The sequence below is a fragment of the Trachemys scripta genome, chromosome 8 (assembly GCF_013100865.1).
Source record: "Trachemys scripta elegans isolate TJP31775 chromosome 8, CAS_Tse_1.0, whole genome shotgun sequence".
Classification (NCBI taxonomy): Eukaryota; Metazoa; Chordata; order Testudines; family Emydidae; genus Trachemys; species Trachemys scripta.
The window spans coordinates 52644705-52656660 of NC_048305.1; the positions used below are offsets into that span (position 1 = coordinate 52644705).

General features: G+C 46.7%; 1 protein-coding gene across 1 annotated transcript in view; it reads left to right on the plus strand.

Moving 5' to 3' along the window:
* Positions 1-228: 228 nt before the first annotated feature.
* LHX4 (LIM homeobox 4) overlaps positions 229-11956 on the plus strand; it is a 70589-nt gene continuing 58861 nt past the window's right edge. The window contains exon 1 of the mRNA XM_034780208.1: positions 229-304. Within this exon, the coding sequence (XP_034636099.1) occupies positions 229-304 (76 nt within the window). The remainder of the gene's footprint in view (positions 305-11956) is intronic.

Genomic DNA, 11956 nt, shown 5'->3' on the forward strand with positions numbered 1-11956 from the left:
TTCCAGCGAAAAGAGCTGCTGCAGCATCACTTTAACCCAGGATACACTAACCCAGGATAGCAGGATCAAAAGGGATTTGAAACAGACCAGGGCTAAAGCAGGGCCACCTCAATCCTCCGGCACGTGCAGAAGGATCAGCCCTGATTGTACTTTAAACTTCATGTTTTATTTTATTTTTATAGAGAGAGAAAATAGAGCCGTTTATTTTTTATTTTCTATTTAAATAAAATGATGCAAAGCTCAGCACTCACTACAGAAGGTTCTGTCAAGGGGCTTCCAGAGATTCTTGGTGTACCAATGCAACGTAAGGATTTTTTCCCTCATTGATTTAATAATAAAGAAAACTGGCAATGATAGAAGCCTAAATGGTGCAGGGAGGGTGGCTAACTGCACTGTGAGATGTGGAGAGGCGGGGGGGGGGGAGTATTTGAGAAATGTAAGACGGGTGGGTATTTCCATGTGAGGCAAATTTCTGCGAAGGGGCTGGATGAGGTTGGTTGCCTTCTTTTTAAAATACTAATAATATATAGAGAAAAATAATAATACGCAACAGGGAAGGAAGTACCCGGAGAGCTTAGTGGAGTAGATATGCAGGATGATTGTGCTGATTGGGGAAGAGGAATAGGCAGCTAATGGGAAGTAAACAATCTTCCTAGATGAGAGCAAAATACTGGTCCCGCAGCCACATCAACTTTAAACCGCCTTGCAAGAAGTTGGGAGACCCTCTGAGCGCTGCATTCTAAGGGGGGAAATCTCCGGAAAGTGCACCCATCTCGCCCATTTGCTGCTAGGAGTGGGGAGACCCCAATGCAAGTCACCGCCGGGGAGTTTATTTGCAATCTGCTCTTCGGAAACACAGGTGGGGAGCTGGGGGAGCAGAGCCGCTGAGCTGCCTGGGGGAGATCCCAGGCCGTTGTTTTGTCAAATTGGAATTGAGGGTAGTGTAGCTCAGGCGAAGCTGTGAACTCTGATCCAGGAATAGAGAGATGTTATATGCATAGGAGAGTCTAGTTGTGAACCCTAGCTCAGGAATATAGATATACTGTAAGCATATGTATGTATCTACACGTGTGTATATAATATAGCTATGCGTGTGCGTGTGTATTATAATGTGTGTATGTACGTGTATATGTGTTTGTGTGTGTATATCTATATCTATATCCACACGCTGGTATATATGTTGTTTGCGCATATATATATGGGGATATATATACGCACACTGATATATACGGCATGTGTTGATATATATACATACACACATAATATAGACACATTCATACTCCATAATATTCGTTGCTTGTCTTATGACCCCCTATTTCTTGCTCTGTTCCCAATGCTGAGCACGCGGATCGGCCCCTCCTGTAGGCGATAGATGCTCTGGCCAAGGGCTGGCTCCCTGCGCCGGTCTGAATGCGGCGTCTCTCCCCCGCACTCGCGGCCCGTGTGCTCTGGTTAGACGGAAAACGGCCCTGGGGCATTGCCCCTCGGGTGGCCGGGGCAGCAGAGATGTCGCGTGCGGCTTTGCTCAGCGGGGCTTTGCTTGGTTTCTGGGGCTTTCCGCTGACATGTGAAATCAGCCGGACGCTCGGAAAAAACATGACATGTAACTGGCAGGGGAAGCAGATCAAGAGTTTTCTGCAAATGCTGCCACAGGTCTCTGGCTAACCGGGGCGCCGGCATGCGGATGTGTCGGTGTGTGCGTTGTTACACATAACACCGTGTTGCTTGGCGTTGTACGGAGACTGCCCGCCTCGCGCGTTGAAGGGTTTCGCTTGGAGATCCTTTTGCTAACTCACTCCAGGCCCGGTCGCGTTTGCAGCCGGGAAGGAGGTCACACTGATGGGGGGTTCTTTACACATCCCCTGCCGTCCTGCCCCCCAGATTAGTTCCTCTCGGGCGAGATCTCTCTGGAAAGTGATGGAGCGGGCTGGCGTGTGGGGACAAGTTATAGGAAAAGTTAAGGGCCGTTCACACCTTGCTTGACTCGCAAGACTTTGCTACCGTCTGAAACCCAGCAGAAAGGAAGTGCGGTTACTTTCTTGCGATAGCAGGGCACAAAAAGGGGTGGCAAGAAATGTCCGGGTATGATCTTGGTCGTCGGAATAAGAAGAACGGGTTTCAGTTTCTGGACTGTTCCTTTGTTTGTATTTGATTGTTTGGAGCCTTCTAGATTTATCTGTCTACCTGTGGTGCCCTCTCCCCGGCTAGAAAACTGGGGGTTGCTTTACAGGCTGCAGGGAGCCCTTACGACCTCATTTTATTCTCCTTTATGATCCAGAGGGGAAATTTCCTCCTCTTGCTACTGAGTTTTAAAATCCGCCTCCAACCCAATCTCCCGAATTGAGAGAGAGAGAGAATTAACTGGACCCGGCCATTTATCCGGAGACAGATCTGTCTGTCAGAATATAGGGTCCAATTTATAGCTCGGGTCAGAGAATCTGCATTTATAATGAAGAGTCAGTTGGTTTAGATCAAATACGGCTAGGTTGTATGTCAAAAATCCTTAAAATCCCATTCTATCTATCTGTCCAAATATTGATATCTAGATCTAGACCGCTATTTAATGATGTATTGATACAGATCTTTCTCGTATACATATATAAATATACAAACCGTTATTTCGGTATATACACACAATTATCTATATATGTATAGAGAGATCTGTATCCGTACATAATTAAATACCTGTCTAGCTATATACCATTATATATAGACGTATACAAATTATCTCCATTTCTTCGCATACACAATCTCTGTGCTGTATGTAGATAGATACTATATATACATAGATACAAATGTACGTGTATCTACATATATTGATCTATTTATATTTTTTCTACAAATCTCTGGCTGTAAAAGTATCTGTGTATTTAGAGACAGATCCTTCTTGTTGAATGTGTATTTAGAGACAGATCTTTCTTGTTGAATAGCTTATTCATGCGTCTAGTATATTCCATTGATCAATTCATTCTTTTTCAGTCACTTCCCGGCTCTTTGTATTTTGGTTGCTTACATTTCGATACCTAGGGGGTCACTGGCTGGCAGAGTTGAAATTCCTGACCCCGACAGGCAAAAGATGCTGTTTCCTTACCCTCCGCCTTCCCAGCGGTTGTGCTTGTGCATGGTGCTTTCTCCAGACTTGTAGATCGGGAAGGGCTCTGTGCCCGTCTCTGCTTGGACAGCGACCGGTTTTTAGGCAGTTCCTGGACCCCCCCCTTCTCATGCTCCCGCTGGGCATTGGGGCTCAGGTGAAAGACTGGGGGCTGCAAAGGCTCTTGGGGTCATTTAGTCCAGATCCTGGTGGATTCTGGATTGGGCTGAATCTTGCTACTTTTCCTGCAGGAATCTCCTCCATTTAGTCTGGAGCGCTCCATCCCTTGGGTTTCCTGAGCAGTAGCCCCCGGATTCTCCCGATTTGCAACAATACTCTTCCCCCTCTCCCCCACCCCTGAAAAAACAACCCTGGCTTTGGAAATGTGCCCAGAGCAGCCCTGCCATAGCGGCTGAATGGAGAGTCTGAGTCAAACATCTCCAGAGAGAGGGTACAGGAGCGATCAGGGTAGCCGCGTTTCACCTCCGGCTCTTTTTATCTCCTTCTCTCATCCTTTCTTCTGTTTGGGGAGGGGGGGTGTTTGTATTTTGTTTGATTAAATACTTGCAAAAGCCGCGCAGAAAGCCCCCTGTGCGGGGATGAAAGATCTTTGCTTTTCAGTGACCCCTGGTTCAGAGCCCTCTCCGTACCAATGAGGAGGCATGAGAAGGGGGTTGTCAATTTCACTAGCCCCCTTCCTTTGTGGTTGCTGTGGACTGTTCACCTCCCACCTTTGCTGTTCTAGGTATCAGCCACAGGGGGGTTGTTTTTAATTGCTCTGGGTTAGCAATATTTTTTCTACCAGTAAGAAACTGAGTCCGAGTCCGACACCGCTCTCCTCTTTCGTTCTCTGCAGTTTGCACCCCCTGCATTCTGTTTATACCAAACAACGAAATACTGATTGTTCTAGTATCAGGGGGTAGCCGTGTTAGTCTGTATCTACAAAAACAACAAAGAGTCTGGTGGCACCTTAAAGACTAACAGATTTATTTGGGCATAAGCTTTCGTGAGTAAAAACCTCAATGGTCGCCGTTAACAATTGTTTTAAATTCGACTAAACAAGTAACCGATAACGAATAGGGCGTGAGGAATGTCTTCCCCCACTCCTTACAATATCGCTCCCAGCAGGCGTGAGAGAAGGTCTAACAATTCCCTTCGATTCGGATTCGAGGAACCACCTGGCTTGAGAAGGAATGTCACTTCTCAGATCGAAAAGGGCTGTAGGAGACACTGGGGATGAGAACAGCGGAGGCCTCCGTGTGGGGTCTGATTTCCCCTTTATACTGGGCGTCCTTGACCCCCTGCGTCCCAGGCAAGAGGGAAAATCACCCTGTACTATTTATGCCCACTTTGACCTGGCCTATGGCCAAATCCCAGGGCTCCCCACCCCTGGGCGATGTCCCCTTTCCTGGCCGGGAGCCAGTTTTAGCATCTTTGTAATGAAACTCCGTCCCCTTTCTAGCTACCTGGGACCCTTTTACACTAATCCGGCGGGGGAAGAAGTACCTCAGGGATGTCTGAAAACGCTGTTTACAGGGCGTGTATGCCGACAACAAATTCTATATCCATCGATTAATTTTTCCCAATACACGATGCATCGACAGACAAGTACAGGAATATAGACACAAAATCTATCCATGCATCTCTAATTCAAATAGACTATCTCCATGGATCCAGGTGTAAAAACAATTACATTTATATATGTGTGAGGAGATAAATACGTTCTATCCATAGACAATTCGAATTAGATCTCTCTATAGAGAACTAGTTTATCTAGCGATCTGTATGTGGGGAGATAGAGATTGTGTATCGGTTTATGCAAAACAAATTCTACGTCAAGAAGAAATCAACACAGGTGAAATGTGTAATTTGCAAGATGCGCTGTGGAGGAAATCTTGTTATGCGTGTCCGTTTCTAGCCTTGTATTTGTGGATTAGTGTTGAAAAGGCTAAACCGATTGGGTTGGTTCGTAAAGTCTCATTTACTGTCTGTAAAAATGACCTGCCCTGGTCAGAACTTCATCCCAAACCGAACTGGGCAATGTACAGCCCGTCTCTGGGTTTAGCTCGCCTGAGGGTGAATCGTCTCTGGGCTGGGGCAGGGTTGTTGGAGGGGGTGCAGGACTTCGGAAATGTTCCCGTGCATTTTGGGAAGAGGCAATTTCCACCCGCCTACCCCCTGTGTCGCCTTTTGTTAATTTCGCGATTATCCCGCACATTCCCGCCGGTTCAAACCTTTCCCCCCTTCCTAGCAAGTCGTTGGCCCGGTAGGTTATCAGCTTCAAAAGCCCCTCTCCAAGTTGGAAGAAATAAATGAAACCTATAGGATTTGTGGAGGGGGGGGGGAATTATTCCGATCCGGGAATCTCTCGCCTGTTTTGTATTTTTTCTCTCTCCTCATAGCCCATATTCCTACAGATGTATCTGGTATGAATTAGCTCCCTGGACTAGTGCAGGATTAAGCCGGGAAGGTGATGGGGAAAGACAAACGCCGACGCGCTTTTCTGGGGTTGTGTGTAGTTTTGCCCTGGTAATTTCCTTTCTCGCCCTCCGAACTCCTACAGTCCCGGCTCTTTCGGGCTGAGAAAAGAAACCTAGTTTTATTTCCTCACAAATTGCAGGAATTGCCACCACCTCCGCAGACGCGGGGATTTCCCCCCTCATGTGTGCGCTGCATCACTTTCTCAGCACGGTTCCGGATCGCTCCCGGCGTTCATCGAATTATATGTTAGTTAAAGACGAAATATATCCACGGCGCCAAACCGAACCCACCTGCAGCAGAGCCACACGGGCCCAGCCTTTGTTCAGCTGCCCAGCGCCAGTGCTTTGCGCCAGCGCTTTTCTATTCGAGTCCATCGCTCAGGGCTCGATCCCGTGCGCCCTGCTTCCCCGCTAACTTCACAGGGAGTTTGAAGGACTCAGTGGATCAAGGTCTCGGATGGGGAAGGTCTATCCAGGATTGCTCGCGGGACACAACTGTGTTGTTGTCGCACACTTTGGTGCCGATTCTGTTATGCACCGCGCCTTCTGGTGTTCGCGGGGGCGACGCGAACTCGCTACGGCGCGTTCATGGTGCAAGTATTTTGTAGTAGCAGGGGCTATTCTACTCCTATGTGACTTCCCCTGGAGCAGGATCGGCCCGGGACTTGTCACCTGCCCTTGTGTAGCACAGCCGCTGCAGCCGCTCTGCTTGGTTTAGGTTCCATTGAAATGTCGCTTTTGCAGCAGGGCGAGTAAACACAACCCGGGAGGCTGATCCTGAGAGAGCAGAAACTCCACAGTGCAGAAGCGAAACCTTGTGTGCGCTACCTAAGGGCTGGGATCAGACTCCCCAGTCCTGTCCACCTCACACAGGAAAGCTGCCCCTCCATTTTTCTTGCTGTCTTCCCTGCCTTGTTGGTCAGGGAAGGCTCACGCGCCCGTAAAAGGGATGCCAGGCCAAGGGGCTGAGAATTCACTTCCCAGCATCAGGCCATGAGGAGAAAGCCCGGGAGTGCCTAAGGGGGGGCGGGGAAGCAGCGGATCTCTGCAGTGTTCCGGGTACCTCACTGCAGCAGCAAACCCCAGAATCCGGAGCCCTCTGAGTGAAATATTTGTGGAAAGAGTGACTCATTGAACGGAATGTCAGGTCAGGCATTTTACTGATTTCGATTAGCGGGTATTAAATAATGTTATCCCTCCGCCTTCTCTCCTGCAAACAAGCTTCAACAAAACCTAGGGGTAAGAGAAAAGTATCTATCTATCTGGATATTAGCTCCAACCCAGCGAATTAATCATTCCCCTCCCTGTCTGCTACCCAAACATTGCAGCGCTGAGAATCAGAAACTGAAATTGGACTAGATACTGAAGGGAAAGTGTCTTCACTGGGTTCCATTGTCCCAATTGAATGAAATGATACAAGCCAGCAGAAATAGTGAAAAGTCAGTGGGGTTTTGAGAACTCTTTCAATCGGTTTTTCCAGGAGGAAAAAAGTAGCTTCCGTGTGTTTGTTCTGTACAGAAGTTGGTTCATAACCTATTACATTTCAAGTGGCGACCCGTGCCCCTCTGAGGTTGCGATCCGAACCTGAGCAAAGCTGAAGCGTTCAGTGAAGTCTGACAACTTCTCCCTGTCGCACCTGGTTATACCAAGTGTAATGCCAGCGCTGTGTGGTAAATTACCCACTGTGACTGTCCTGAGAGCCCTTGGTCTCAATGCACAACGGGATGGGCTAAAAGGGGTGTCAGCCTTCACTCTGGATTGCCTGGCTGTTGCCAGTCTGTCTCATTTACCTTTTTGTTTGACAGTAGATTTTTGTTTGTTTGTTTCGTTTTAACACTAGTGATGAGGCTGATTTTCTCGGCGTGGTGGCTACAAGGGGCTGAGTTACTGGTCAGATCCAGGGACTAGGGATCAGGAGACGTGAATATTCCTGACTTTGCCACTCACTCGATGGCATTGGGAAAGTCACATAAAGCCAGATGATGTCCCCTTCCTTCGGGCTGAATAGCACTTTAGCTCCATTTCAATGGTCTGCCCCAGTAGGAGGGGAGCAAAATATTGCCTTAGCCTGGGTCCTCGTTTTCTCGTTGGTAAAACGGAGCTAACACCTGCCCAGCTTTGGGAAGCCCGCTGGAATCCTCGTTGCTATTATAAATGCAAACCACTGTTGTATTTTTCTGCTCGTGCCCCCGCTGCAGTCCAGGCTGTGGGGTGGGTCCAGCTGCGCTAGGACTCAATGAATCTCTTTGCACGTGGGGAGGGTCCGGGCGGCTCTTGCCCCTGGATTGGAACAGAGCGGGTAGCAGGCGTGTCACCAGCGGGCTATGCCACCCGGGCCTCCCCAGGTGCTGCGGCAAAGGCAAGGCAAAACTAGGCACTAGGAAGAGTGTGCTGGGTGACTCACGGCACTGGGAATAAACAGGAACCAGCAGGGTTTTGTATACGGTCATTTCAACATGAAACTGACGCATGCTTTAAAAACACGTTGTAGTGATACTGTGATACTGTGAGCTTGTGGCGTTCAATCCTCCAACCCCTCCTCACTCAAATAAATAATCCTCACTCTTGCGTGTAGGCCCATTAGCTTCAGTTGGACCTATTGATGTGGGGAAGAATTTGAAGCCTGAGACAGTAACAATTTTACCTGTGTTAAAATGCAGCTGTTTCCATTCTTGTGAAGTGATCAGGCTGTGAGTGAGTGGCTTGCACGATGCTATTCTTGAAAGGGGATTAAGGTGGCTGGTTATTGTATTTTTTTAAACTGCAAACGAAACCAAGTATGAACCAAGCAAGCCACCATTTTCTTCTACTCTCTGTAAACTAAAATAATAATCCTGCCCAAGCTGATTTAAACCCAATGCTTTTTTAATTGCTTTCAGCCTGTGAACTTCGAGCCTGAGATGACATTTTTAGGGTTGAATTATGAACTTCTCAGTAATGGAAATACTGACACGAGCTTAACTAGAGTGGCACCAGTGATACTGCGATGATAAATGAATGACACCACTGGGCTATCGCCTGCCATCATTCCACACGCAGATCTCCAGGGGGAGCTTTGCAGTCAATGTGATGGCAGAACAGGGCCCATTCTAGCTGAGGAACCCACTGACATTGCCTCTGCTTAAACCAGATCTGAATTTGTCCCTGTGTCTTCCCCCCTCACACCAGTTTTTCATTCTATTTGTGTTTTAGTCTTGGGGACAATCTCTTTGGGGTCTGATCCTGGGAAGTGCTGGGTGCCCTCAACTCCCATTGGCTCTCAGGAAAGGGACTCAGAACTTTGGAAGTTGGGATTTTTCAGATTGATCCAAACCCCATTGAAGTCAATGGAAAAAGTCCCAGTGACTTCAGTGGGGTCGGATCAGGCCCTTTACAAGGAATAATTGAATTTACTGGATATTGTTGCATGATGCAAAAATATATGAAGAAGGCAAATAATAAGTAAAAAATAATGTTTAGGTTGGTGCCAAGGGTATGGCCTGGGGTAATAGGATGACACTAACAAAGGGAAAATATAGGGTGAATGTCAAGAGAAAAATCCTACTTGTGAGATCTGTAAGGCTATGGAATAGCCTGCCCCAGGAGGTGCTAGAAGCCCCTTCATTTGAAACATAGGCTAAGCCACTGCAGGCCACAGTTCTGCACTGGTTCCCAGGGAATAGATGAGGTGGTCTATTAGGGCTTTTTTACCCCTGTTTTCTATCATTCTGTTTAAAAACTCAGCTTCCCCCAGATAACGAGTGAGTGAAAGTGAGCATGGTTTGGGCAGCATGCGATCGCAAATAGTTAAAGACAAAATACAATTCTCGGCTTTATTAGAATAAAACAAAATTTAGAATGAGAGAGAGGCCTTAAAAGCTGGAAGCATGGGATTCCTATTCCAGCAGTAGGAGTGCTGAGGGATGGCAGAGAGAAGTCAATGGAAAGAAGATTCACTGTTAATTTACAGATGTTGTTGTCTACCCCTGGCACTGAGGATACCTCTCTGGGGGAGGGAACTCCAGTTATTAAGAAGAGACAGGTATTAATAATGGGTGAATCAACCATTAGAAACATAGATAGCTGGGTTTGCAATGACCGGGAGAACCTCATGGTGACTTGCCTGCCTAGTGCGAAGGTTGTGGATCTCTCAAGACATCTAAATAGACTTATGTGTAGTGCTGGGGAGGAGCTGGTGGTAGTGGTACATGTAGGTACCAATGACATAGGGAGGGATAGGAGAGGGGTCCTGGAGACCAAATTTAGGCTGCTAGGTAAGAGATTGAAGTTCAGGACTTCCATGGTAGCATTCTCTGAGATGCTCCCAGTTCCACGCACAGGGCCAGTTAGACAGGCAGAACTGCAGGGTCTCAATGTGTGGATGAGACAATGGTGTAGGGAGGAGGGGTTTAGATTTATTAGGCACTGGGGAAACTTTTGGGAAAGGAGGAACCTATACAGGAAGGATGGGCTCCACCTAAATCATTATGGAACCAGATTGCTGGCACTTAAAATTAAAAAGGTCATAGAGCAGTTTTTAAACTAAGGGTTGGGGGAAAGCCGACAGGTGCAGAGGAGCACATGGTTCAGACAGAGACATCCCTAAGGGGAGAATCTAGTAATGAAGATTGTCTATGTCCTACTAAGAAGAAGAAGATGGAATATGATAAAATACAGGTAGGATCTGATGAGAAACAGTCAAATGACGAAAAGTCTCATTCAATTACATCATGTAACGGGAGACAGCTAAAAAGTGACAAGCATTTAAAGTGCTTATATACCATTGCTAGAAGTCTAAATAATAAGATGGGTGAACTAGAGTGCCTTGTATTGAATGAGGATATTGATATAATGGGCATCACAGAAACTTGGTGGAATGAGGATTATCAATGGGACACAGTAATACCAGAGTACAAAATATATGGGAAGGACAGAACAGGTCATGCTGGTGGCGGAGTGGCACTATATGTGAAAGAAAGTGTAGAATCAAATGAAGTAAAAATCTTAAATGAAGCAAACTGTACCATAGAATCTCTATGGATAGTAATTCCATGCTCTAAGAATAATATAGCAGTAGGGATATATTACTGACCTCCTGACCAGGATGGTGATAGTGGCTGTGAAATGCTCAGGGAAATTTAGAGAGGCTATTAAAATAAAAAAACTCAATAATAATGGGGGATTTCAACTATCCCCATATTGACTGGGTACATGTTACCTCAGGATGGGGTGGAGAGAGAGTTTCTTGACACCTTAAATGACTGCTTCTTGGAGCAGCTAATCCTGGAACCCACAAGAGGAGAGGCAATTCTTGATTTAGTCCTAAGTAGAGCACAGGATCAGGTCCAAGAGGTGAATATAGTTGGACCGCTTGATAATAGTGACCATAATATAATTAAATTTAAATCCCTGTGGCGGGAAAAACACCACAGCGGCCAAACACTGTAGCATTTAATTTCAGAAAGGGGAACTACACAAAAATGAGGAGGTTAGTGAAACAGAAATTAAAAAGTACAGGACCAAAAGTAAAATCCCTGCACCTCCATAATAGAGGCTCAACTTAAATGTATACCCCAAATTAAAAAACATAGTAAGAGAACCAAAAATGAGTCACTGTGGCTAAACAACAAAATAAAAGAAGCAGTCAGAGGCAAAAAGGCATCCTTTAAAAAGTGGAAGTTAAATCCTAGCGAGGAAAATAGAAAGGAACATAAACTCTGGCAAATGAAGTATAAAAATATAATTAGGAAGGCCAAAAAAGAATTTGAAGAACAACTAGCCAAAGACTCAAAAAATAATAGTAATTTTTTTTTAAGTACATCAGAAGCAGGAAGCCTGCTAAACAACCGGTGGGGCCAATGGACTATCGAGATGCTAAAGGAACACTAAAGGTCAATAAGGCTATTGCAGAGAAACTAAATTAATTCTTTGCATCGGTCTTCATGGCTGAGGATGTGAAGGAGATTCCCAAACCTGAGCCATTCTTTTTAGGTGACAAATCTGAGGAACTGTCCCAGACTGAGGTGTCATTAGAGGAGGTTTTGGAACAAATTGATAAACTAAACAGTAATAAGTCACCAGGACCAGATGGTATTCACCCAGGACCTCTGAAGGAACTCAAATGTGAAATTTCAGGACTACTAACTGTAGTCTGTAGCCCAGTGTTTCTCAAACTGGGGTCGCCACTTGTGTAGGGAAAGCCCCTGGCGGGCTCAGGGCCGGCTTTAGGCCGATTCAGCCGATTCGGCTGAATTGGGCCCCGCGCCAAGAGGGCCCCGCGCTGCAGCTGTTCACCCCGCCCCCAGCTCACTTCCCCCTCCTCCCCTGCCCTGCACGCCCCGCCCCCTCCCCTGCTTCCCACGAATCAGAGATTCGCGGGAAGTCTGAGACGAAGCAGGGGCGGGCC